The sequence below is a fragment of the Synchiropus splendidus genome, chromosome 12, assembly GCF_027744825.2.
Source record: "Synchiropus splendidus isolate RoL2022-P1 chromosome 12, RoL_Sspl_1.0, whole genome shotgun sequence".
In the NCBI taxonomy this organism is placed as follows: domain Eukaryota; kingdom Metazoa; phylum Chordata; class Actinopteri; order Syngnathiformes; family Callionymidae; genus Synchiropus; species Synchiropus splendidus.
This window is the reverse complement of record NC_071345.1, coordinates 10,798,530-10,823,379: the sequence shown is the minus strand read 5'-3', so window position 1 is coordinate 10,823,379 and position 24,850 is coordinate 10,798,530. Positions and strand designations below refer to the sequence as shown.

Here is a 24,850-nt window from a genome sequence, read left to right as displayed (position 1 = left end):
AAGATCTTTCAAGATGAGAAAGAATTTTTGGATAACATCATAAACACACAGAGAGAGACGAGGCGTTTAGATTTGGAGAGGCCTTGGCCTGAACCAGTTAAACCAGTGACTGCCAGGCAGGAGTGCGGTGTTCTGGTGGTTCTGCCTGCCAGAAGAAGCTTTACCTCCTTTCTTGCTTTTGGTAGGCGACGAAAGCCGCATGATTATAAGGATATGAAATATAGATGCCCACTAAATATGGCTGTGGATCTTGTCTTTTGCAACAAAGATCCCTCACTACCCATTATATGGCATTGACAGGCCTGCGTTGTCAGTAAGTCGATTATAACTATGGATAACTATGGATAATAAAAAATGACTGTTGGACTAAAGAGAATGCTACACATGAAATTTAAATCCCATCTTCATGTCACAGTCTAAGTTTGAACGTCTATGAATATGTAAAAAAAAAAAAAACAAAATAGATGTGCAGAGATCGTGTGGATGCTTGCGCCAGGTGTTGAGAGCCAGGAAGGTCACGGCATTAAAGTGCACGTTCAGTGGTGCATTTCATGGACGATTCCAGCAAACCACTGATGCTGCCGTGTGTGATCTCTTCATGTATTTTCATGTTCATTGGAGGCGTTTGCATGTGAGCTCCAGGTGAACTCTGATCCTAGGAGGGTAATCTGTGATAGCCAATGAGGAACTGAGAGTTGAAGTTGTTTAGCAGCATATTTTCAGCCACAAAATGTGAATAAACATGGTACAGTGCAGTGTATTTCTTTTTCAAGCGACGGCACATGTGGTTCATTGAACACATTGTAGAAAATCCCTTTTAATCATAAAAAATTGTAGCTACTGACTGAATTGCCGAAAACGTATTTGTTTAAAAATGACCCCAAAAAGGGTCATGATTTATTCATTTATTTCATACAACTAAATTAAATTAAATTGAATAACATTAATTTATCATAATCTCTTTTGCATGATTTTATTCTATTTTGTGGAATTTCCAGACAAATCTTTACCATTCTTTGGCTTGGACAATGATACTTTATCTCTTCTGCATTTAGTTTGTAGCCCACTCCAAAAGCACGATTGTCTACGAGTGTCAATATAAAGTTTTGACGTGACACGTCGCTTTAGCCTTCAGCTCTGTTGGCCCTGCGGCGCTGACAGTCTGTGGCGTCGCTGTTCCAACAAGGATCACTCCATGGTTCTGTCGTGAAGGTCTGTGCTCACGTTGAACCACCCAAAGTTGCACATTTGACCGGATTCCTCGCTGTGACTGTGTTTGGGAAGAAGAAAGCCGCGCACTACGCACAGTTGGACAAAGCCAACGCGTCCGCATAGATCAAAAGTGTATAGAAAGAATGTGACCAAGTCCATGTCATCTCCTCGCGTTGGTTGCCCACACGCCGACATTTCTCACAGCACACAGGCTGAAAAACACTGGAATAGTGGTTCATCCATTCAGTCATTCAAGCAAGGCGCCTCACTTTTGCGCACACTTGCTCACTCAGGACAACTTTTAACATTTCTCAGCACCAGGATTAATAATGCTGATGTTATCTTAGCACTGCATTACAAAAACAAGAATGAAAAATGTATTTACAATGAAAAGCAAGAGCCGAACCTATCAAAATAAAATGTATGATGAGGAGTAAATCAAAATTCAAACAAACAGAGCCACCACAGGGACTAAAACTGTGGTCTGATTGGGCGATGCTTATGAATATTCATAAGGCCGAGGTGGATATAGTTGAAGCTGTTTGAGGCCGGAGCGTCCAGCTGCGGAGGCGCTGCTCACCTGGGGAGGTATGAAGAAGTCTACATCCTTTACTCTAGATGGACTCTCTGTGTTTATCTCCGCTCTCTATTCCAGATCTCATGGACGCCTCCAACAGGACGGGTGCACGTCACTGTTCTGGATTCAGCGACGACCACATTCAAGCCTTTCTCTGTTTCCTGTTCTACTTCTTCCTCAGTGCCTTCTCCATCGTCACCGTGTGCGGCAACCTGCTGGTGTTGGTGTCGGTCACCTACTTCAGACAGCTGCACACGCCCACCAACTTCCTGGTTCTGTCTCTGGCCATGTGCGACCTGCTGGTGGGCGCCGTGGTCTTCCCTCTCTCCATGAAGTCCTCCGAAAGCTCCTGCCGCCGTCTTTACGACTCCTTGTGTAGAGTTCGGGGCATCCTGGACGTGTCTCTGTGCAGCTGTTCTATTCTCAACCTCAGCTGCATTTCCATCGACAGATACTACGCTGTGTGTCACCCGCTGACCTATAAGAGCAAGATCAACAGCCACGTGGTCGCGGGGATGATCCTTCTGATCTGGACTGTCTCCGCCATGATCGGAATCAGCTTCTTATTTGCACATTCTCATCGTGCGGTTTGTGGTGAACCGTGTTTGATCGCGAACGCAGCCGGACTCCTGTTCTCCTTCTACCTCCCAGTGCTGACCATCCTGCTGATCTATCTGAGGATCTTCCTGGTGGCCCACCAGCAGGCGCGCAGCATTCAGAAGGTGACCAACGCCAGCCGCATGGAGAGAAGAGCCACCAGGACCCTGGTCATCGTCATGGGGGTCTTCCTGGCTTGCTGGCTGCCCTTCTTCCTCTGCACCACCGTGCGCTCCTTCAGCAACATCCTCTTGCCCAGTTCCTTTGTTGAAACCCTGAACTGGCTGGCGCTGTCCAACTCCATGCTCAACCCCTTCATCTATGCTTTCTTCTACAGCTGGTTCCGAGCTGCCTTTAAAATCATCATATCGGGGAAAATCATTTGTGGCAGTTTTAAAAACTCAATGCTGCAATGAATAACTTAACTGTATGTATCCGTCTAAAAACATACTTTATTTGAAGGTGTCCTCTTCAAACATAAACACAATTAAATAAATTGTAAATGAATTTCATTACAGGAACTAAGACTAGCATTCATTTATTTATTGTATTTAATATTTATTGTATTTTAATATTATTATTATATTATTAGAATTTATTTTACTTCACATTTTTGCACATGACTAATAATAAATAAATAATTAGTTGTTTCGCCAAAATCACACTCACCTTCATTATTCAGCACAATACCTAAGCTGTTTATTGTTTTATTTTCGCTAAAATCTATAGATATTAAAAGTTTTTCTTTTTTAATAAAAAAAAAATCTCAATTATGTAAATACATAGACACCAAAAACAGCATGTAACTCTGAAGTCCCTAAACTCAAGCTTGTGCTAAAAGTTGAGTACATGATATAACATGTAAAAAGAAAAAAGATCTGATGATATTAATTTTTCTCAGCTCGGATTTTATTTAATACTTTATTTAATACTTCTACATTTGCATTTCTTGCTTTGGAATATTGCATGGCTCGATGTCTGCACTGGACAAAATTATTTATTTATTACATTTGTTTTATGCCACTTGCATATTTGTAATATTGTATTAAAAAAAGAAAAACTGAAATTCCACATCTCACATTGTTGTAATTTACTATTCATATATCAAACAATCCCTTGCATTGACTGAAAGTCATTACTGTCTGACTTGATCAAATCTACTGAATCTGTTTCTGTTGTCATATATATATATATATATATATATATGACCAACTAAACATAATATAGTAAGAAAGCAATTATTGATGCGATCAACATGTATGCACATATAATCCACCCTAAATCTCTGCTAAAAACTCACTTCTAGAACTCTGCATTTATGTAATATCCTCAGTTCTCACTCAGTGAAGGCCGAGCTTTGTGGTCAGAGCAAGCGCTAACATTCTTGTAAAGCCTTGTGAACAGCTTTCTTTATTGCTGTATAAGTAAAGTTTTATTATCATGATAATAATCATACTATGAAATCACTCATATACCAATAAAGAACATAGCATAAAGATAACATGAACCCACTTTACAGAATGATTCACCATCATAAATCATTTATTCGCTCCATATCTTAAAATAGCATAACAGAATAATATATTTCCGCACAGCTGATGACACTCTTCTAATGATGTCATCACACACGAGACACGCCTCGTGACACTGACAGCAGCCCCAAGGAATCAACAGCCAGCATATAAACTCAGTGGCAAGCCACGGGTCAGAGGCAGACAGGACTTGGCCGCCCAGGTGAGCATCTGCCTCCACTAAAGCATGTCTTTGGTGATCGGTAACAGTGACTTTCTTCTCAGTTCATGCATGGATCCTGGAGTCTGGCTGAACTGGACCGACAAACACAACTGCAGTGAGAACGTGACTCGCTTGTCTGCTACTTCATATCTGTTGTGTGTTTTCGCCGGGGTTATATCCATTCTGACAATGTGCGGGAACCTTCTCATCATCGTGTCCATCATCTACTTCAAACAGCTCCGCACTCCGACGAACTTCATCATCCTGTCTCTGGCTGTGGCTGACCTGCTGGTTGGGGCTTTGGTTTTGCCCTTCAGCACCGTCTTGTATGTCAGCTCGTGCTGGTATCACAGGGACCTCCTGTGCTGGGCTCGGGCCATCTTTGACGTCCTCCTGTGCACGTGCTCCATCCTCAACCTGTGCTTCATCTCCGTGGACAGGTACTACTCAGTGTTTCAGCCCCTCCACTACAGGAGGAGGATGAACCTGTGCGTCACGACCGTGACCATCGTCATGATCTGGGCCACCTCCTCCATGACGGGGTTCGGGATCATGGTCCGATCCCTGAACAAGGGTCAGTCCAGCGAATGTGTCGTTCTTACACCCACATCTTCCTCATTTATCGGGGCAGTGGCGGTGTTCTTCCTGCCTGCTATAATCATGTTCATCGTCTACATGAAGATCCTGCTGGTGGCTCACCGGCAGGCCCGCAGCATCCAGAGCACAAAGTCAGGAGTTGTGGTCAAGACAGACAACAAGGCCACCAAAACTCTCTCCACTGTCATGGGCATCTTCATGTTATGCTGGCTTCCGTATTTTCTCTGCATCATCTTAAGGCTTTACGGTGGCTACAGGATACCCGAGTCTACTGTGGTGACCTTCAAGTGGCTGGGCTGGTCCAACTCCATGCTCAATCCATTTGTCTACGGGTTCTTTTACACCTGGTTCAGATCAGCCGTCAGAATTATTTTGTCTCGTAGAATCCATCGTCAGGATTGTTCCTATATTAATCTTTTTTAAAGTCGCCGCGGATATTCAAAGCTTGTGTTTTGGAATGTTTGGTGAAATAGCTTCCCACCTTGAATGAGATTTGAAGACTTTATATGAAGACTTTTATATCAGGAATTCATCCATCCATTCACTGAAATTTCCACTGCTTGGCCAAGGTCAGGTCGTGGGGGCAGCAGCAGAGGGAAAGAGTCCCAGTCTTCCCTCCTCATGCTCTTCAGGGTGAGGTGTTTCCAGGACAACCATTGTCTCCCCATGGCAGGAGTCTGCAGGGTGGTGCAGGTTTTTGTTCCAGCCAATGAAAACGCATGTAGGTTCACCCATGAGCTGTCTGCTGATCTGCTGAGCAGCACCTGACCTGGTTAATCATTGTGTGCGTGATCAGAGGACCGAGTTGAAGACCCCTGTCCTAGCGTGTCCTGGGTCAGCCCCAGTGACTCCTCCTACTTTTACATAGCTCCTCTGGATGCAGAAGCCCAGCAGCTCTACTGTCTCTCCCGAGTTTCTCACTGTAGTCTGCAAGTATAAGTTTGCTGTAAAACTCATTTCACCCTCTTGTATCTGCATCTCCTAGTCAGGACCTTGTCAGGCTTGTGGCCATTCATGAGGGTAAAGTTCTCAGTCTGAGGAGTCAATATCACCATGTCATCTGCAAATATGAGACAGGACAGATTCTATCCACAAAAAAAAATAAATAAAAAACTGAGAACAGAACAGACAAATAGGAGCCCTGGAAATGAAACCCTGCTTCTAACAGGGAGTGAAGAGCTTGTACCCATTACTCCAGGTGCTCCAAGTCCTCAAGTACAACATAAAAAAGTACTGTAGCTACAGTATCAATCCATCTCATCTCTTTTGTCAACCTCTTATTGTTATTACGAACATGACCACTATTTTAAGTAGTTTGAATTAACATGACACTTCTCTTTCATGTAAATTTATTTATAAAAATATATGTATTCAAAACTCACTCCATTCATTAAAGGAATCTTCATTTCAAGTATTTTGGCTCCATCCATTTCAAGATTTCGCATTGAATGTCCAAACTTGTAGTGCAAATCTCAAGCAAGTCAAATCATGTGTATAGTGCGGTTCTATTAGCAGCTAACATCTGTACAATGTCTTGCCATAGCTTCAATGTACTTCTGAGCAAAAGTTAAGTTATCAAATAATGACGGAAATAATAAAACTAAATATTCACAAAGGACTCTGTTGCGACGTTGCTGCTGGAGTTCGCCACGTCTGACACTCGATATACATCTGAAGGGAGAGGATTGTGAATTAGACTACGAGCTGTGAAGTCAGCAACAACATTGCAAGAGCCAACTTACATCTTCTTCCACGCAGTCTGTTGAACAGTTCAACAAGAGTTGACGATCCATGACTTGAACCCTAGAAGGAATTAAAGATAAAGTGAGATGAACATACAGATAATCGTGACATCTGCAAGGCAACTTACTCTGGCTTGATCTGAGCCAGATGTTGGCATCCGCCCTGCAAGCTTGGAGCGAATCTGTAGACAGAGAGACACAGAAGATAAAGCCTTGCTGAGGGACATGTTGTCCGGATGGTTGCCTGAGCGACAGTGTGGCTCAGCAACACCAACTAGAGTATTATAGTTGGGGGCCATATTTGCTGATGTAATGGCCTGGATTTGGCCTTGTGTTTGACCCTAACTGAAGAGGAAATTTAAACTCAACTTCAACACATTTACCTTTGAATCAAGCAGCGTTCCAAACACTAGAATGAAAAATCCCTGTGGGAACAACAAAAGTTAGCAAGGCGTACAGTTCCTTTAACAGATATTAGCATTGCGAGCTTGCTACCTGCAGTGAGTTGAAGAAAGCGAAGGCAATATGGATCCCTTTATTTGTTGGCGAGATCATCGTTCCCACTCCTAAAGACCAGGTGAGCCCGAATAACGGAGTCAAAATGATGACACATCTCGTGATAACAACCAGCGCGTGCCTGTCTTCCGCCTGCGGCGTTTCTCCGACGCCCCTTCGGAGTATTTTAAACAAAACGATGATGATGATCAAAATGTTAATGAGCACGATGGTCAGGGCTGGAATGACCAGCGCCAGCAAGGCTTTTGTTTCCGTCCAGTTCAGCCAGCAAGCGCTCTCCTTTCGGATGTAGCCATTTCCCGGAGCGGTGACCGCGACGGTGATCACGGCGATGAGGAGAGGGCATCCGTAGCCCACGGTGAAGCCGACGGCCAGCATGGTGGACCTGGCCATCTGGGAGAGAACCATCACTGTCCGATAGAAGAGGAGAAGTCCTGAAACAAGCATCCAGAAGAAGAGGGCCAGGTAGGACAGGTGCATGAAAAAGGTTGCGGTGCTGCACGGACCAATCGGGACTTCAAAGTTCTCATGTGGGTTTTCAAGAGAATTTTTAGCGACAGCGGCTCCAATGATGAAGCAAATGTCGGCGGTCAGCAGGCTGAGGGCGGTGTTGACAATGGACACGTGCCGCATGAAAGCAGTGCTGTTTATGGTGACGGCTTTCCACACAAAGGCTTCGATAACCAGACATATCAGGAGGCTTGCGATGGAGATCCCAACCCCGACGTAGGTGATGACATCCAGCAGCTCCCGGATCGAGTCGGGGATGTCGGTGGACATTAGGACTGAGAACGATGTGAGGTGATTGCAGCTGCAGGTCACTGTGCCGTTCACATCCGAAACAAAGGTGCAGCCCTCGTCGTCCCACGCTCCGAGTCGATCAAAGGTTGAGAAGTTCCAGAAAACGCACTGAGGGCTCACTGACAGCGACTCGTTCAGCTTCCTGTAGCTGATAGTGACGTTGTTGACAGGTTGCTTTAGGTTGACCAGAATCACAGCAGCATTGATAGCGGTGCTGGGGACGGTGGTGTGATTGGTGGTGTGGAACATGTTGGGGTCAAAGCTGGTGTTCCTCACTGGCATGACGTTGTTGAAGGTCGACAATACCATGGTTGTAATGGAGGCGTTCTGAACATCGATATCTGGGATGGCAATAGTGACGTTGGAGTTGAGCTCCGCGAAGAAGGAGTTATTAAAAAAGCTCCTGTTGAGCATTATATTGGGAGTGGAGATGGAATACTCCCCCACCAACTGGCCAGCAATCATCTCCAGCAAACCCAGTAGATCTGAACTGGTGTTCAGTGAGCTGTTCTGGTTCAGAACCACCCAGGACTCTTGAGCTTCATCGCTAACAATGACAGCAACTGTCTCCACAACTCCCTGAGGATGAAAACAGCCGCTGCTTAATCGTCCAATCCATGACCTGGAGCCACTCACATGCACACGCCTCCTACCTGCATGACCGACTGGTTGACAGATGTCGACACGTTAGCGATGTTGCTCAGTATGCTAACTATCGCTGCCACGGTTGCTGAAGAGTTTGAAATGTCCTCTTGTTCCTTCTGCACCACTTGGTTGAGTTCAGACACCAGCTGTGGCACTTCCTCTGCAACCACGTCCTGTACCAAGCGGAAAAAGCTTCATTAGCCGTTCATCTTCAATTTCTATTGTGGAAGTGGCGACAACGCTGCAGTTTAAAATTGTATTTGGTGTCACAGAGCAATGCCAGACACGAGATATCTCCAGCACATGAGGCTCAATCTCGATCACACATAGAGCCAAACACTTCAACCCAGTCTCATGGAGGCCATTTATATAAAGACGTTTAAAATGACTTTTTTTTCAATCTGACAGAGTCCCCACATGATGATAAAAATATGGTTTTGACCGTCAAGGCTGTGGTGCACCCCAATAATCCCAACACAACCCACACATAAAGACTCCCACCACAGATCCGGAAATTCATTTGCTTCCTTGTGTCTCTGTAAAATCGATTGGCTCCACCTTCCTTCCCCATGCTCTTATTTTGTCCAGCCACTTCCTGCGCCTGTGTGTGACAGTGACTGGTGTGATCAGCAGCTGCACCTGGATTGGACGTCCCACTCTGGAGGGTGATGCAGCGCCAGATCTTGACGGTCCTTTCCAATGAACAGCTTCTTCCTGCCGAGCTCTTTATTTCCCGGTTCCTTGTTTTGCCCAGTACCTGAGTGTTTCATTCCACTTTTGTTCCTTCCCTCCCGCGCCTGACATGTTTGTGTATTTGTTGGACTACTTCTCCCTCTGTTGAGGACTTTTTCTGTTTAGAATTGTCAGTTGAGAATTCTGGGCCGCATCCCATTTGTGTGGTGGAATTTCCCAAAAAAAAAGAAGAAAAAGAGGAGCGTTACCTCCGAGTCAATGAGAAGCTCTTTGATTTCTATGAGGATGCAGGTGTCCTCCAAAACTCTCCACTCCCCGTTGCTCTGGCAGACAGCAGTTTTGACCTTGATCGCATCCGACCTCCGATATATCGTTCACTTGTCCGCTGCCAAACAGCTCATTATTGCAGGTACGCGCTGTTGGGAGAAGAGAAGAACCATAAGAGGAGAGAAGAGAATAGCTGCTTGTAACTAGCGCTCTTACATGTCAGGAAAATGGTCAGTGTTGTTGTAGCTTCAAAACCAGAGGGGTCGTCTACACGACAGGTGAAGGCCTCTGTTAGAGGTTGACTGCAGGTTTTAAACACGTAGTCGTGTACGACGCAGAAGCTTTGTTCCTCGATGGACTCGTCTGCGGGCATACGACGATATCAGATGGTTGTTACAGACTGACTTGAATTCTCACTCACCGAAAGTAATGTTCTCTGTGCCTTGAAACCATTTCACTCTGTAATACATCTGCACGCAGCACTTAAGTGGTACAGAAGAACCTTCTTCACATTGGGTATTTATTTTATTTTTCAGTCGCACTACAGGCGCTGGTTTAATGTTGTCCGCAGTCACCGCACCGCTTTGGGTGAAAGTCAGCACTTTTCCGCTCAGAATACACGTGTACATGCCTGTAGAAAAGACATACCGTGTCATACTTTTTTGGAATTTGATGATCAAAAACATTTAGAGAAGTGTTAGTTCTTTTTTATTGTGAAGCCAAACCTACCGGCATCGGCCATGATAACGTTTGTGATTGACAGCGTGGATGTCATGTTGTCATGCCGAATTTGAAATCTCCCGGTCCTGGAGATGTCCCGTCCATTGAACTGCCAGGTGGAACTGTAAACCTGACCCACAGACACGGTGGCAGGAGGCGGCCCACACCTCAGCGTCATGGCCCCTCCCGTGAACGTAAGAGGCGGAATCGTGATCGGCGTTGGACCTGAGAGGGAGCGTTTTAAAAGTGCCAGTTTCTATCCATTAAAAAGGTAAATTGATATTTTCCCCTCACTTTGGTATCTCACGGTGATGTTGCCAATGACTGGGGCGATTGGCTCCATCGCCTCAGGGAGATCTTCATTTGCTTTTTCTATTTCATCTGCATTGACTTGCGTCGTCCGGACAACATAGTCAGTGATGACGCTTCCCTCTCTGTTAAAAAAACAAAAAAACAATCTGGACTTGTCTGATCCTCTCATGCTGTGCCTGCCTCTACATACATACCTGAGTTGGGTGACAGACACGTCGATAAAGCCATTAATGCCTTGATAAAGAACTGTCAGCTGTTAGAGTGACACATGGAGCTGTTAGTGAAATATTGAAATGAGTAACCTGATTCTTCATAAGGTACTTACCACAGACTCAATTTGTGAGACGAGATTATTGTAGGTGTCACTAGTAGGATCGTTCAGATCTGCTGTGAAACTTCTGTCCAACTCAATGGACATGTCCACTTGAAAAGCTGTTTAAATGGAATAGAAAAATAAATTATTAATTAGAAAAACTACATTCATTTTGTCGAAATAATAAGAAATATTTTTCTACAAAAATATTTCCCCTGAAAAATGTAATTACTGCTTCTTAAAAAAAATTAATAATGTCTATTTAAATCAAATCAATTGACAACAATACTGACATTTTATTACATTATTTCATAAACAAACAACCTATTTGTTTGTGTATCAGGGGCTGGTTAGCTTTAATTAATTCATCATTATAACATACTTATTAGTGTCTTGTTATGCCTGATAACATTTAACCCAGGATTGGTCACTAAAAGTTCACTGCATGCCACATCACCATAAAGCAAGTAATTCGTTTTTAATAGCTAATATTTGTACTTCAATCTAAAAAAAAAAACTGAAAATGAATGCGCTTGAACAGACAAAAATAAAATTAGAGTAATGCTCGTATGAACAATATTTTAACAACCACCGCTCTCATGAATATTCCATAATTCATGCTAAAACAACTAAAGAACAGTAAAGATTGATATATATATATATATCTTTTTATGATTTCACACTGAAAATGCAGCATTTTTATATATATGTATATATATATATATATATATATATATATATATATATATATATATATATATATATATATATATATATATATATATATATATTGGCACTATTTAAATGCAAGCTATGTTAACTTTGTTTTGACAGACACCACTTTACACATGTAAAAGTATGGATTGAAAGCAGACCAGATTAAGGCCTCGGGAGTGGCAGTAAGTTAAAGACAGATGTGCCAGGAGTTATGCAACAGTTTGTAAGGCTTAATAAATAAAGGAAATGGCAGCAAGTGAAATTCTCTGCCAGCCCAAAACAAACATTTGCTTTTTTAAGGACAAAGTAGATGAATGAGGCTGTATCATGTCACTTCTGTGGGACACATATTTGACACAGTCTTCCTGCACTGGAAGTTCTGTTGACTGAACTGAAGTACAGTGAACTTGTTTGTCAGCATGTGGGAACTTCCTGTGCTTCGTGAAATTTCTTGTTTGGACTTATGCTTCAATATGCTTCAAACTGTGATGGACTGGTGAGCTGGTCCTTCAAATTCAAGTACTATGGAAAGGACAAACGTTCACGCGACACTTATTCATGAATACCTGGGAGTACTGCAGTGGGGGAGGGAGTATCGGTAGGTGCCACGGTGATTTCCTGTGTGGTAGCAGTTGTCGGTTCAGGTGTGGTTTTGGCATGGGTTGTTGGAGTAGTTGCGACATGGCTTGCAGTCGATACTGTGGGGACAGCTGACGTTGTGGCTTGGCAAGCAGTCGTGGCTAAGAAAAAAATGCACTGGTCAACTTGTGACTTTAAAACAATAACTGCGATCATTAGCTTCTTTTCTTTCCTTATCTCCTAGAAAAATGATTCACGTATGTTCATTTAAATTGCTCTCTCTCCAGCTGACTAACACTCTACTCTGAGTCTCTGACGGATGACCAAGCTCCTATCTAACCTGCTGAGGGTGTCATCTATTTTTGGGTGATTACATTTAGAAAGTACAAATGTGTTTCTTCAGCTCACGTTTCGTCACCAGCCTTATTCAAAACATACGTACATGAAACAACAGTGGGAGGAGCTGTTGTCGTCTCAGTCAGTGGGGTTGTTCCTGCAAATATACAAATGATTATTTAACCTCTGAACATAGGAACACATATTTGGAAGTAGTTTGACGGTGTTTACTGACTTCGGATGGTTGTAGAGGAATCTGAAGGGGGCGACGTTGCTGAAAAAGTCAGATATACAGGTCACGTTTCGAAATTGTTGACATGATCTTCAGCGCTGAGGACCTTGAACTCACCAGGAACTGTGGTCAACTCAAGAGGAGTGGACGTTGTTGGAGTGCTCAGATGAACCGTTGACCCTGAAAGCAATGTGTTCATCACTGCATACTTTGCTGGGTGGTTATGTTTGCTGTTTTGAAGCACACTGTTCACGTGGAATAAGAAGTTGCAAAAAGCCTTTCTGCCTTCGATCACCCTGACTGTCCTCATCCAGCATCTATAACCTCAGAGGAATGATCTCAGATGGAGAGGACAGATAGTGTTGGACATGAGAATGATAAGCACTAGTGTTGGGTAGATGAGGTTTCACGAAACAGTGTCCTGACATTCAGAGACCACCAGATGGCACTGTCTGCAGTAAAATGTTTGGACTTGAACAATTCAACAAAACCTCACGTCGTTTCTAAAGCAAGAGCGCCATCCAGCGCCCTCTGAAAATTAGGACACCGTTTCATAAATCCTGCAATACTGTTTCATGATACCTCATCTACACATCATTCACAGGTGTGACTAGGGAGGACAATCAAGATAGGGCCAAGATGGAGGAGGCTGATGGAACATCCCACAGAAGAAGACAAGGAACTAAAACCAAGGTGAATGTAAAACTCAGCAGGTAAGGGAAAAGAAAAACTCAGCAGGTAAGGGAAAAGAAAATCAGACGTTAAACACATGAATTGTAAACCAAGTGCATACTCTACAAAGATGAAGGTTCCATTTCATCATTTAGTTGTGTTCTAATGACCTAAGAGTGCTCACTTGTTGCAGGTATTGTTGAGGAAACCTCTGTTGTCGGAGCTTCTGTTGAAGGAGTGGCAGACGTCCCTGCTGTGGTGAATAAGAACATTGTTATGCAGCGGTTAAGTGATGACTTTCGGTGGTAGACTGTGATGTGCACCAGCCTCTAGTTTTCATAGGAAAAAGTAATACGATACTGTACTCACTGGTCGTCGCAGAGGTTGGTGCTGTTGTAGCTGTAGTCTCCATGTCTGGTGTCGTAGCTGGAAGGTGGAGAATTGTCAAAAGTACTACAGATTGCTAGATTTGACCCAAGAGTCAAGTTGTTTTCCCAATTTCCACATAAACATGAACAACCACACACTATCTCCAGCTTTTCCCTCAAATGAACCTACAGCAAAACCTAACTCTCCAGTGTCATGTGACAATGTATCCTGTTAAACACTCACTTGACGTGACAGGTGGCGCTGCAGTAGTCGCTGCGTCCAGTGTTGTCGCTGAAACATCCAACAAATTCATCAACTACCACCTTTTGTTCAGTTAACACCAGCGCTGTGAGTCTTACACGTGTAATCTGCAGCTGACGAAACCGTAGATGTAGTTTCTACCAAAACAAAAAACAAAAATGTAACATGATGTGATAGTGTGAATGTCAATCAAGTGATTTTAAACACTAACTTGTGGCGGCAGTGGTCAGTGTCAGGGCTGGACCTCTTTCTGTTGCAGTAGTTGTGGATGCCGAAGGGGAAACAGCTAAGGGCAGATGAAGAATAACATAAAAGATATGTATGTATCGCCTCACCCCATCACCATGGATCATGACAGGCTCCACCAAAGGTGCGTTATCAAATAAGAAAGTTGTGCATGATAACTGCTCTGTCAATTCAGAACTCATATTGAGCAGTCGGGAAAAATGCCAGACTTGTCTCCTAGATGTTCTTTATTGCTTGCATAATGGTTTTTATTTTCGAAATGATGGAGATGAACACTCAATATGTTTTAATTTACCTTGACAGACATCATGTTCAAATATTAAACCATGTCATGATGGGGCCATGTATAAGCATAATAACCACTAGAGGGCAGCAGAGACAAAAAAAAATAAGACAAAAAGTTATGCAAACGTGTTTTTCAATATGAATAAAAACTATTCAGATCCATTTCTTGAACTCGCAGTGCAGACAGCAGTGCAAGTTGTAAATCAGAGGAAAGACATAACACACAAAGCAGTGTATGTCAGATTGAAACACCTTTCTGAGCAGGAAATTGAACAAATGCCCAATTTTGTTAACTTTTTAGGATTAATCTTCGACGACATTTTAGGCGGCACTTACTAGTTCCATCTGTTGTTGACAGAGCTGTTGTGTCGGAGCCGTGATCCAGTGTTGAATCTGGAAAAATGGAGGAATTGCTTACAGAATTTTAACAATATTAGGAAATAAATATCAATTAATGAAGAATAAATGAAATAATAAAAATATATATTTTCCCCCATGTTCACATAAAATGCCTGGTGTCTCAGACATGCCCACATGTTATTGTCGAATTATCACTCTCGATATCTACTTTTGTTGGAAGTCAAATCTTACTGTTGAAATCAGTTGTAGTGCTGTTGAGCAGTGTTGATGGAGAAGCAGTCGTGCCTGGAGAACAACAGTGAGGATGTTTGACACAATCAGTGCTGCAGCATTAAATTCATTTTCATAAGAAAACTGCAGCTCACAAGCAGAATATACGAAACAAAAGCACTTTTTAAATGTGTTGTAACACTTACTTGTTACAGCAGTGGAGGCAGACGTTGAATTAACGTAACTTGTTGTGTTGGTATCTGTTGTTTTATAAAAATCTATTTAGAATTGACTGAAAGAAACATTTAAAAGCTTTAAAATGTGTCAAAATTACCAGGCTCTGTACCGACGTGTGTCGTCGTGTCAACTGTTGAAACGAGAATTATGTTTACAATTTAACAATACATGTGTTAACTAAACAGAAAATATGTATTTTATTATGCTCAATAAAATACCTGGCTCTGCAGTTGAGAACGTGGTGGAGTTAAATGTTGGGTCTAGAAAATGGCAAAGGTTATTGGTTTCCCTTCCATTGTTAAGCATGTGGACAAAACAGCACGGTTTTGGGGCTTACCAGTTACAAACGTCGTTGTTATTTTAACAGCAGTTGTAGCACTGAATTCTGCGATGAAGTTACATTTAAAAAGTTCATCATAATTCAAGCAATCGATGCAGTTTTTGAACGTATTCTCACAATGCATTGTAACTTACCAGGCTCTGAGGTGGAGGACACAGTAGTGGTGGTTGTTGGACCTGCAACATGAATTGGATGATAAATATGTCTGGAATGAAAGTTGTTATCAGGATGCAGAAACAGTTTGTTGAGGTGATGCCAGTGTGTAGATGCGACGCTCTACCGGTCGACCTACATTCCTACTGTCACCTACGGCCAGATTCAATGAGAGGTTAATGATCTAGGAGAGACTCAGAGGACCTCCTGAGGGGGCTCAGGCATCTTCCAAGGATGCCTCCTGGACACATCCCTGGGACACAATGCTTCTTTATTCTGTGCAGAATGAGATCTGGATGGGATGTCTGGGCCTTGTTGCTCTGACTGCTGCCCCTGCGACTTCGGATGAGCAGTTGTATATAGGTGGACACACGTAGCATAAGATTCAATGATAAAAAGAAAAGCATGATCAATACGTACTTGTGGCAGATGGCGTTGTGGCGTTGACACTGACTGTCGTGTTAAAATCTGTGAAATAATTATATGTTAATAGAAACTTGAATCTAAATTACTTTGACCTAACAGGCTGCGGGTGAATGTGACCACATGACCTCTTCAATGATAAATATTTGTAACATATTTTACATGCTATTTTGCTGCCATCAATAACACACGCTCCAAATATGATGTGTGACATTAGTTGTCACTGGTGTTGTCACTTTAATCATTCAGCATGTATTTAATCTGCCGTTTTAAAATGTAGTTTGACATTAAATAGAATATCTTACCTGTCGGTGCAGATGTATTTGACTTGGTGTTGCTTGAAGTACCTTCAACAACAAGATATTGAATTCAAATTACTTACTGGATAACATTCACAAGGTCTTCAAACATACTTGTCACAAAGGTTGCTGTTGTTGTGGCATTAAAACCGCTTGTAGTGTTCATTTCTGAAGAAAAATAAATAGATAAAATGAATGACTTAGTAGCAATGACAACTTCTTTGTAGATTAAAAAGTAAATTCAAATCATACCAGGCACTGGAGTTGAAAATGTCATGTTGGCTTTTGGAAATAATTCAGGTATTTAGTTTGGAACTTCATGCAAAATCATATTTTGTACTTACTTGTGCTGAATGTTGCTGCAGTCGTATTAATATCTGTGGGAAATTCTGGAGATGATTCAATCATTTTCAACAAAAATAAACAAAATTGTGCTTAAAATAAAGTCATACCTGGCTCAGGAGTTGTATATAAAGTTGTGTTGACTGATGGACGCAAAATATTGAAACCTTATTAGGTCATTGACTGTCATGTTTCTAGCCTTATATTTCACAGTTACAGTTCATTCAACCTCACCAGGTTCTGCAGTGGAGTACGCAGTCGTGGCCGCTGGACCTAGTGTGAATAGATACATCGCTTGTTGGACTATAACAGGTTTCCCAAAGAGGCTAAATAATGTCATTATTCTTACAGTATGAATTTATTTTCTTACCCAATATCACAACTTACCTGTTTGATTGGTAGAATACACGGTCGTGTTGTCTGGACCTAGAATAAGAAATCACTCCCGTTCAATAATACTGTTCGTGGAGCATTTGTGAATTAGGGTAGCTAAAAAAAGAGATCCCAAACTTACCAGGCTCTGGAGTTGAAAGTGTTGTGTTGACGTCTGGAATAAAATGAAATTATGTAGTGAAGCTGTCAAAGGAAGATCATACAGTATTTGGTACTTACTGCTTCTAAACTGTGTCACAGCTGTTGTATTGGCATCAGTAGTAGTGTGGGATTCTGGAAGTAATTGAATTATTTTAAAACACAATAAGCAATGTTGTTTTTAAAATTAAACCTTACCTGTTTCTGCACTTGAATATGAAGTTGTGTCGACCGCTGGACACAAAATAACAAAAGCAAAATTATATTCAGTTCAGTGTCAGTTAAATCCGTGTGCCAGTATATTGAAAATAGTGCTCACCTGTTGCTGCAGTTGTCATGTTGGTGCTCGGTACTGTGGTGTTGAACTCTGCTTCAGCCAAAATTCAAATGTTGTAACATTCATTGGATGTAGGGTGAATATGCAGGATGGACTACCAGTTAAAAACATGCTTGATAAAGGCTTGAGTTTGCTATTTTAATGCAGAAGTATTACAACTTACCAGGTTGTACAGTGACGTTCATGGTACTGTGGGCTGGACCTGGAGTATAGTTTAATGGTTAAACACCATTTACACTGATCAAGTTTATTGGTTCACTTGGACATCACTGTTGTTATTTTTTCACTACCATTGCGGATCTTTAAACCCCTTGAGTGGCAGAGTGCTATAGATTAATTGGGTCAAATGTAATATCAGTGTGTTTTGATCAATAACATGCATTTTGTGTGACTCACTTGTTGTTGGCGAAACCGTCACTGGACACATTGTGAAATCTGTTGGGTGACAAACATGAGACAGTTATCCAAACCATCTGCCATTGTCACCTTCAAGATCATTTACCGTAATTTCTGAACTGTTGGCGCACCTGAATATAAGCCGTACACATTATATATATAGATTAAAAAAATGTATATTTTGTACACATAGACGCCTGTAGATCACAGGGGCAGCAGCACAGTCCACATGATCCAGGATCAAGACTGATCAATGATGGTCACAATCTTGGTGTTTCATGTACATAAAAGTGCTGTTTTTGTATGTATTCCCAAGTAGGGATGCTCCGATCAATCGGTCACCGATCATGATCGGCCGATTTCACCGTGATCGGTGAATACCGATCACTACCTGTCATACCTGTCACAGCCGGCGCTCTGATGTAGCCCCGGTGATTGTGATGTGTCTGTTCCTCCCTATTCGCTGCTCACTAAGCAACGACATATCTGCTGCGGAGCTTCTTTCAATCTGTCATGTAAAGTTTGCATCCTGCAGCACATCCCTGGAAGAAGTGCTGTGCAGGGAAGCGCCTACAAATGAAACACGCCATTTAAAGCGCCAGCACTTGACGGAGCACAGAGAGTTTTCCGGGCTCATGAAAGTGAGACCACTGGTTCCTCAGCAGCCGTTAGCGCAGCTGTTAGCGCAGCTGACGCTTAGCAACGCCCGCTGGTCCGAGCGTGACATTCGGAATGATATGAAATAATTATTAATTTCACCGAGGTAGATGACCAGCCTTTCTTGGCTGTCGTTCAAACGGAAACAACCAGATCCGTTTTTCACATCATGTGCACAGAAGGTCTCATAATTTTGAGCACTCAATATCTTGACGACAAGAGGCATGTTTGTCCGTAGAAAGCCATATATTGGCCAAAATTATAATAATAATAAAGTAGCAACTTATAGTGAGGAAGTTACGGTATATTGTTCACAAGAACATTATGACCGCCTACATTATCCTGAAACAAAGTCTCTCTCAGATCCTAAAGTTAAAGGCTGTCAATGGGAGAGACATGAATGGACAGGAATAGAAACAGAAGTGAAACAGAGATAGTTTGTATGTGGAGCAGAGAAAATTGAAAGCCTAGTAAGAGCTTCAGCTTTGTCTATCGCGGCGTCAGATATGTTCCTGAGAGGGAAAACTGTTGACTCAACCATAACCTACTTTGATAAGAAGCAGGCCGACAGTACTGCCCATCAGTCGGAAAGGAATTGAGGCAACCACATGTGTTGTTGGTGATGTCGTCACATGCCCCGTACTGCAAACACTGGTCACATGACCAACGGAACTCATTCTCACATCTGCACTGGTCCTCTGTGTCATTTCCACTGCAGACTTTGGAAGAAAAAAAAACAGTAAACACAGAGCGTGGGATTTAAGTGTTTCATAGTGCTCCTCTTTTCTCACCAGTCGTGATCTGGATTGCGGTGATATTCACTAGGGTGTTGATTCGATATGGAAAGGTGAGACGTCTGAGGCTGTTTCTCAGCTGCTCCACATCAGCATTCCACACTTCAATGGTGACCTCATATTCATAAACCTCGGTAGGCACTGCGGGTTAAAGAGGCTGATAAGGAAACTGATTTTCATGTGGTGAGACATTAGTCCACATTGTCTGGAGCTTGAAGGAAGTGTGTCGCAGCTTAAGAAATACCTATCTGTGGCTGGCAATACTGCCCGGCAGAAGGAAGGCCGTTGATACAACTGCATGTGCCGTCAAGGATGTCATCACAGGCTCCATACGTGTTGCAGAGAAGACCCGACCAGTAAAACTCCTCCTCACACCGACACTGAAATCCTGTTCCGTTTGGATTGCAAACTAGTCGAGCGATAAAAGAGTGTTAATTCAAAACCGTATTCAAGAGGGGTAAAAGGAGAGTAAACTAACAAATAACAATAAACAGGTGAGTTTAATATGTGGCAGAACAGGAGGAGGTTAAAATTTGGTTTATGATCGGTTAATGATTTGCCCAAAACAGAATTTCCTTGTTGACTGCTCCAGGAAAGAACTCCGCTTCTTCACTTACCAGTGGTGATTTCGATGCTTGTAAGATTGACAGTTGGGCCCAAAGTGAGAGAGAAGGTGCCATTATTGATCAGACTCCTCAGGTAGTTGACTGTCTCCAGGTCTGTGACGTTAACCTCCACTTCCACGTCATACTCCACGTCAATCAGCAGATCTGGAAACAGAAGACGTCTCATTGCACTTTCATTTTGATGAAGGAATTACAGGAAAAAAATAATGAGTCGATGCAAGTAGCACAGACTCATCGCATGGAAAGTTTGCTAACACAATGTGGTGACCAAAACATCCAACAGAATATGGATACTAAATGAGATGAATGGGAAATTTAAGTTTTGAAAACTTGATGATAGAAACACAGGAAATGTTTTGTGCAGTTTTACAGCGTGCAGCCAAGAGTTGCATCATCTCCGTTCACTCTCTTATCAAATATAAAAATGTGATCTATGCATTAATTATTAAACCTTATTCATTTTTTTTTTTTTTAAATATGAGTTTAGATGTTTTTCTAAATAACAAAGTAAAAAGAAGGGAAGTGTTTACCTGCTTGTGGCAGGCAGGAACTACCATCTGGAGGAATGTCGTTGATACACTGACATATGCCACTGGAGATGTCGTCACATGCTCCGTATGTGGTGCAGCTGCTGTAGGGCCAAGCGAATCCTTCCTGACATCTACACTGGGAACCAGTGCTGCCAGAGATGCACACTGTCAACAGAAGACAGGTGCTGTTCAACTAGACTGCGGTTGGCCAGAAAACACTCCTGAGCATTCTCTGATGCTGGTTTGCAACGTGAATGATTGAGGGGTGTATCTCCACATACCTGTGGTGATGTCGATGTCAGTGATCTCTGTATCATTCCCGAGTTGTAAAGGAAGACTTGAATTGTTAATGAAGGACTTAATCTGCTCCACGGCGTCCTGATCAGTGGCATTTACTGTTAGCTGAATAACAAAATTCTCCTGGGCCTCAGGGGCTGGAAACGGAAGATATTTCAACAACCACGACTACAGCCAAACGTACCAACATACCAACCATCTCTTTTGACTCTTGCATGAGATGTGACATCTTCTGAAACCTGCTTAGAACAACGGCGGTCAGTATATGATGGCTCACATCGGGCCCCTATTTGTCCCTCAGAAAGGTAAACATGGCAGACGTACCGGGAAATCCAACTTGGGGAAGTCAGCAACGTTCCTTGTTTCCAAAATATGAAGTGTCACCACAACAGCAATGACGACCAAGGTATTCCTAAATATAGCCATTACTCTCACAAAAGATCTAAAGGGAACAAAAGTCAACAGCAAAATCTTTACACAGACATGAACGAATGACGTGTGAACACTCAACGGGTTTAGGTAAGTCTGATGTTTAAGATACTGTACAGGAGATGAGGCGATGAAAGGGCCATTTTTCTGAATAAAAATGTCATATTTGTGGATAAAAAGAAAGGCTGTTTCTCTGTATAATTTCGTATAATATTGATGCTAACAATTCTAAGCTTAACCTTAACCCAAACCAGAAATGTTTTTGTACGTCAAGCCTTCCACTTATGAAAACTATTATTATTCATTTGGTAGTAAACTAAATTGGGATTATTACTGGAACATTTACAGTAATCTGTAAAAGAATGAATAGGGCTTTGTTTTTTAAAAGTACATTAGACGGCCATTATTATTTGAGACAACCATGCTATGACGGGCCACGTAAAATGAACAGCTTCATTTTAAAGATGGCTGCTATAAATCAAGCCTCACTCCTTGTGTAAATGTGTTTTGTTTTCCAGAATCTAATCGACAAAATTCGATGTCATAAAAGCATAATAAAGAACAGTTTTTATGAGCACTAGCTTGTGGAGAACAGGACAATATTGCTTTACAGTACACACCTTTAATGACTTTTCCGCCTCAATATCACCTTTTGGAATTTCGGCCAGCGATTCCTCGTCATGCTGTTGGCTGATGTTGGGATCTATCGACAATTGCTGCAAGCCACAGCAAAATGCAAATGAATAAATGCTTTCTTGTGGTGTCGAACTACAAAGCTTTTTGTTTTTTACCACACCCAGGATAAAGTAGCACTCAAGCGGCCCCCTAGAGCACTACAACAGTTTAAGCAGTTACTGACAGAGAAATCATTGCATGCATGCACTTTGCCTACATATTTGACACTAAGGTCACTTCCATTGTGCAATGAAAGCTTGCTCATTTGTGTTGCTTTTTCTGATGTTCAGGACTTTTGATTGACAGAATAAAATAAAATATGTGGATAACATGTTTGACTTGCACCAAATGATTAGATGTTATTAAACTTCAGGCCGAATACTCGCTATACTTTCCCCCATAATATCTGGAACAAAGGTCGAACTGCATCATTCTTGCCATTCTCACACTTCCATTAAGTCACTGCTTTGCGCCAAAAAATATTTAAAATATTCAAATGTTTCACTACAATCCTATTTTTCATTTTGCAAGTTTGCTTTGTTTACTAAACAATAACAGTCTTGTTTATTTAACAAAGCAAAATTGCGGATGAAAAATATAATGGTGGTGAAATATTTGAATCACAATTGTATAGCTATACTTGTGGAGACCAATTCTTGGAAACACACCGCCTCATGGGGACCTTTTGCTATTTGGGTTTATTTGTGGGGAGCATTCGCCGGTCCCCACAAAGATTAAGACTTCAAAATAACTGGGGCGTTAGACATTTAAGTTTGGTTTAGGCCTGAGTTCAGGTGAGCCATTTGTTTTGGATGGTGAGGTTTACGGCAAAAGTCTGGGGAAAGCGTGAAGACAATGAAACAAACTCTGTGTGTGTGTGTGTGTGTGTGTTTCCAGATGATTAATCATATTTTATAAGTGGAGTGCAATAAGTTACCTATTTCTTATTTCTGAAAGCTCTGGTAGAAGGAACATTTTCAAGGGCTCAAAGTATTTTCTATTTTGTTTTCCACTTTCAGAACTCACAAATTTTCCATGAATGGTCAAATCAGATCTTTGAATCTGGTCTCACGCACACATCAGTTAGTCTGTGCTAACCACATTACAATGCAAATGTGTAACTTAAATCAAGAAATCATCAAACATAACAGTAAAAAAGAGATCATCTGTTGAATTCAGCATGAACAGTTGGGCACCATTACAACAGTAAAGCAAAAACGCAGGTGAGGATCTTACCGGCGCTCACTTGTAAATCCGTAACGTCGGGTCTTTATGTCCAGAGCTGACACCTGAACGCTGCAGCGGAGGAGCAGCATAATGAATTGTGGGAACAGGACACACTCCAGCTTCCTGAAACATAGTATGGGAGAAACACACACACACACACACACTCAGAGAGGCGGAGACACACGGTTTGCTGGTATTAAAGGATTAATTATTGTCTCAGCTCGGATTTCCTTTTGTGAAGTTGAATAGGGTCCGACAAGTTTTGTACACAATCAAACACAATCAAGCACTTTTATATCCAATTCATTCATCCAACTGTAAAGAAAATGCCAAATTAAAGGTATAATATTAATATATGATCAAGATAGGGACTTGAAATGTGGATTGTTTGTTTGGGTCTCAGCCATCAGATGGTTTCATTTCAGTCTCAACAGTTGTCGTGTCATTTAACATTTAAGTCTTTGCTAAAATGGTAGCGGAGGTTGAAAAAAATGTGGTCGCATCAACTATTCTTTTAAATCAAGATCCTCCCTCCCACTTAGTGACTCAATCACTCCACTCTCCATGCAAGTCAAAATGATTTTTTTCTTACTTCTACATCCGTGTGTTGTTTGCAGTCCCGCTGCTGAAGCTCATGGTAGGTGGTAGAGAAGCCACTTGGCGATGGAGGGATGGCAACACTGCAACACCTGGTGGCCTGGCGTGGCTCTGGCCAGTCTACTTGGAAACTGCACATGAGCAAAGCTATGTAATATTCCCCTCATCTCCAAAGCTTGATGGTTTGTACATCACTAAGAGTCAGCCACTCTTGAAACTGGATCAGTTCTGACAGGGCTGGCATTGTCTTTGCGCAATTGTGTTTTTGTCCTTGAGTGGGGTCCAGTGTGAACCCACATGTGTTGGGTGAGTTGGTAGTTCTCTCGCAAGCGCAATCCGAGCCATGCTTCCTGTGTCGGTGCTCTTGGTAGTTAAACCTGTTCATTATGAGGGCTGTTCGTTGCCGAGGCGTTTGTGATCTGAGTGTACCGTCTGTCCCACAACAGCGTGTTTGGCTCTCAAATATAGACAGAATCTGTGCAGCGTTTTGCTTATTAAGTCTTGTATAAGTCTAGTAAAAAAAAAAAAAAATAGGTGAGGATAGGTGGGGTCGATAAAAAAATAAATACATAAAACAAAAAAAAACATTAAAAATAATCTCACTCAGTATCAATGGCGATTTTTATTGGCCCAAAACTCCTTCTGAAAAACAGAATTTGCGAATACATAATCAAATATTGGGTTTCTCCGTGTCCGACCTGCTCAACTTACTCGTCCATTTATGTATCTGGTTTCCTCCCTTTTAATTCCACTGATCTGCATTGTGTATGACAAAAGCTCCATGAACACCCAGACAAACAGCGACCTCATCTCCATTGTGCTCCAAACATCCAAACAATAAAGTGACATACCTCATGACTCAGGCAGATAAAAACTAGATATACCGCAATTTTCTAGTAAAAGTCTGAATGCCGGCTCCGCTGGTTTGACCTCTCATTTAATTCAGCAGCTTTTGTCTCCAAACAAA

General features: G+C 42.0%; 3 protein-coding genes across 3 annotated transcripts; 2 read left to right on the top strand and 1 right to left on the bottom strand.

Annotated features, from left to right (window-relative positions):
- Nucleotides 1-1,830: 1,830 nt before the first annotated feature.
- Nucleotides 1,831-2,802, top strand: LOC128768598 (trace amine-associated receptor 1-like). The gene has a single exon (XM_053881561.1). The coding sequence runs from the start codon at nucleotides 1,831-1,833 to the stop codon at nucleotides 2,800-2,802; it is 972 nt and encodes a 323-aa protein (XP_053737536.1).
- Nucleotides 2,803-4,189: 1,387 nt separating this feature from the next.
- LOC128768597 (trace amine-associated receptor 4-like) lies at nucleotides 4,190-5,140 on the top strand. Its single transcript, XM_053881560.1, has one exon. It carries the CDS (start codon nucleotides 4,190-4,192, stop codon nucleotides 5,138-5,140), a length of 951 nt encoding a protein of 316 aa, XP_053737535.1.
- An 870-nt stretch (nucleotides 5,141-6,010) lies between these two features.
- On the bottom strand, nucleotides 6,011-24,340 carry LOC128768728 (adhesion G protein-coupled receptor F5-like). The gene is given in 55 exon segments (XM_053881802.1): nucleotides 6,011-6,388; nucleotides 6,460-6,520; nucleotides 6,588-6,641; nucleotides 6,843-6,884; nucleotides 6,955-8,355; nucleotides 8,430-8,594; nucleotides 9,363-9,456; nucleotides 9,458-9,530; nucleotides 9,598-9,744; nucleotides 9,803-10,012; nucleotides 10,111-10,326; nucleotides 10,396-10,535; nucleotides 10,608-10,666; nucleotides 10,739-10,845; nucleotides 12,010-12,183; nucleotides 12,465-12,515; nucleotides 12,594-12,632; nucleotides 12,708-12,770; nucleotides 13,447-13,515; nucleotides 13,632-13,688; nucleotides 13,875-13,922; nucleotides 13,991-14,029; nucleotides 14,104-14,178; nucleotides 14,760-14,816; nucleotides 15,015-15,068; nucleotides 15,200-15,253; nucleotides 15,328-15,360; nucleotides 15,449-15,490; nucleotides 15,568-15,615; nucleotides 15,705-15,746; nucleotides 16,144-16,191; nucleotides 16,452-16,493; nucleotides 16,560-16,613; nucleotides 16,698-16,727; nucleotides 16,790-16,822; nucleotides 16,898-16,930; nucleotides 17,022-17,060; nucleotides 17,175-17,213; nucleotides 17,302-17,334; nucleotides 17,400-17,453; nucleotides 17,517-17,552; nucleotides 17,638-17,688; nucleotides 17,819-17,857; nucleotides 18,052-18,090; nucleotides 19,257-19,427; nucleotides 19,500-19,643; nucleotides 19,747-19,911; nucleotides 20,120-20,272; nucleotides 20,659-20,823; nucleotides 20,940-21,092; nucleotides 21,152-21,194; nucleotides 21,280-21,397; nucleotides 22,005-22,100; nucleotides 23,296-23,409; nucleotides 23,879-24,340. Coding segments are annotated over 52 exon segments (5,451 nt in total). The 5' UTR covers nucleotides 21,382-21,397; nucleotides 22,005-22,100; nucleotides 23,296-23,409; nucleotides 23,879-24,340; the 3' UTR covers nucleotides 6,011-6,317.
- Between the last annotated feature and the right edge of the window lie 510 nt (nucleotides 24,341-24,850).

Excerpts from the sequence above, each read along its gene's own strand:
- LOC128768598 (XM_053881561.1), top strand. The coding sequence starts at position 1,831 with ATGGACTCTCTGTGTTTATCTCCGCTCTCTATTCCAGATCTCATGGAC.
- LOC128768597 (XM_053881560.1), top strand. The coding sequence starts at position 4,190 with ATGGATCCTGGAGTCTGGCTGAACTGGACCGACAAACACAACTGCAGT.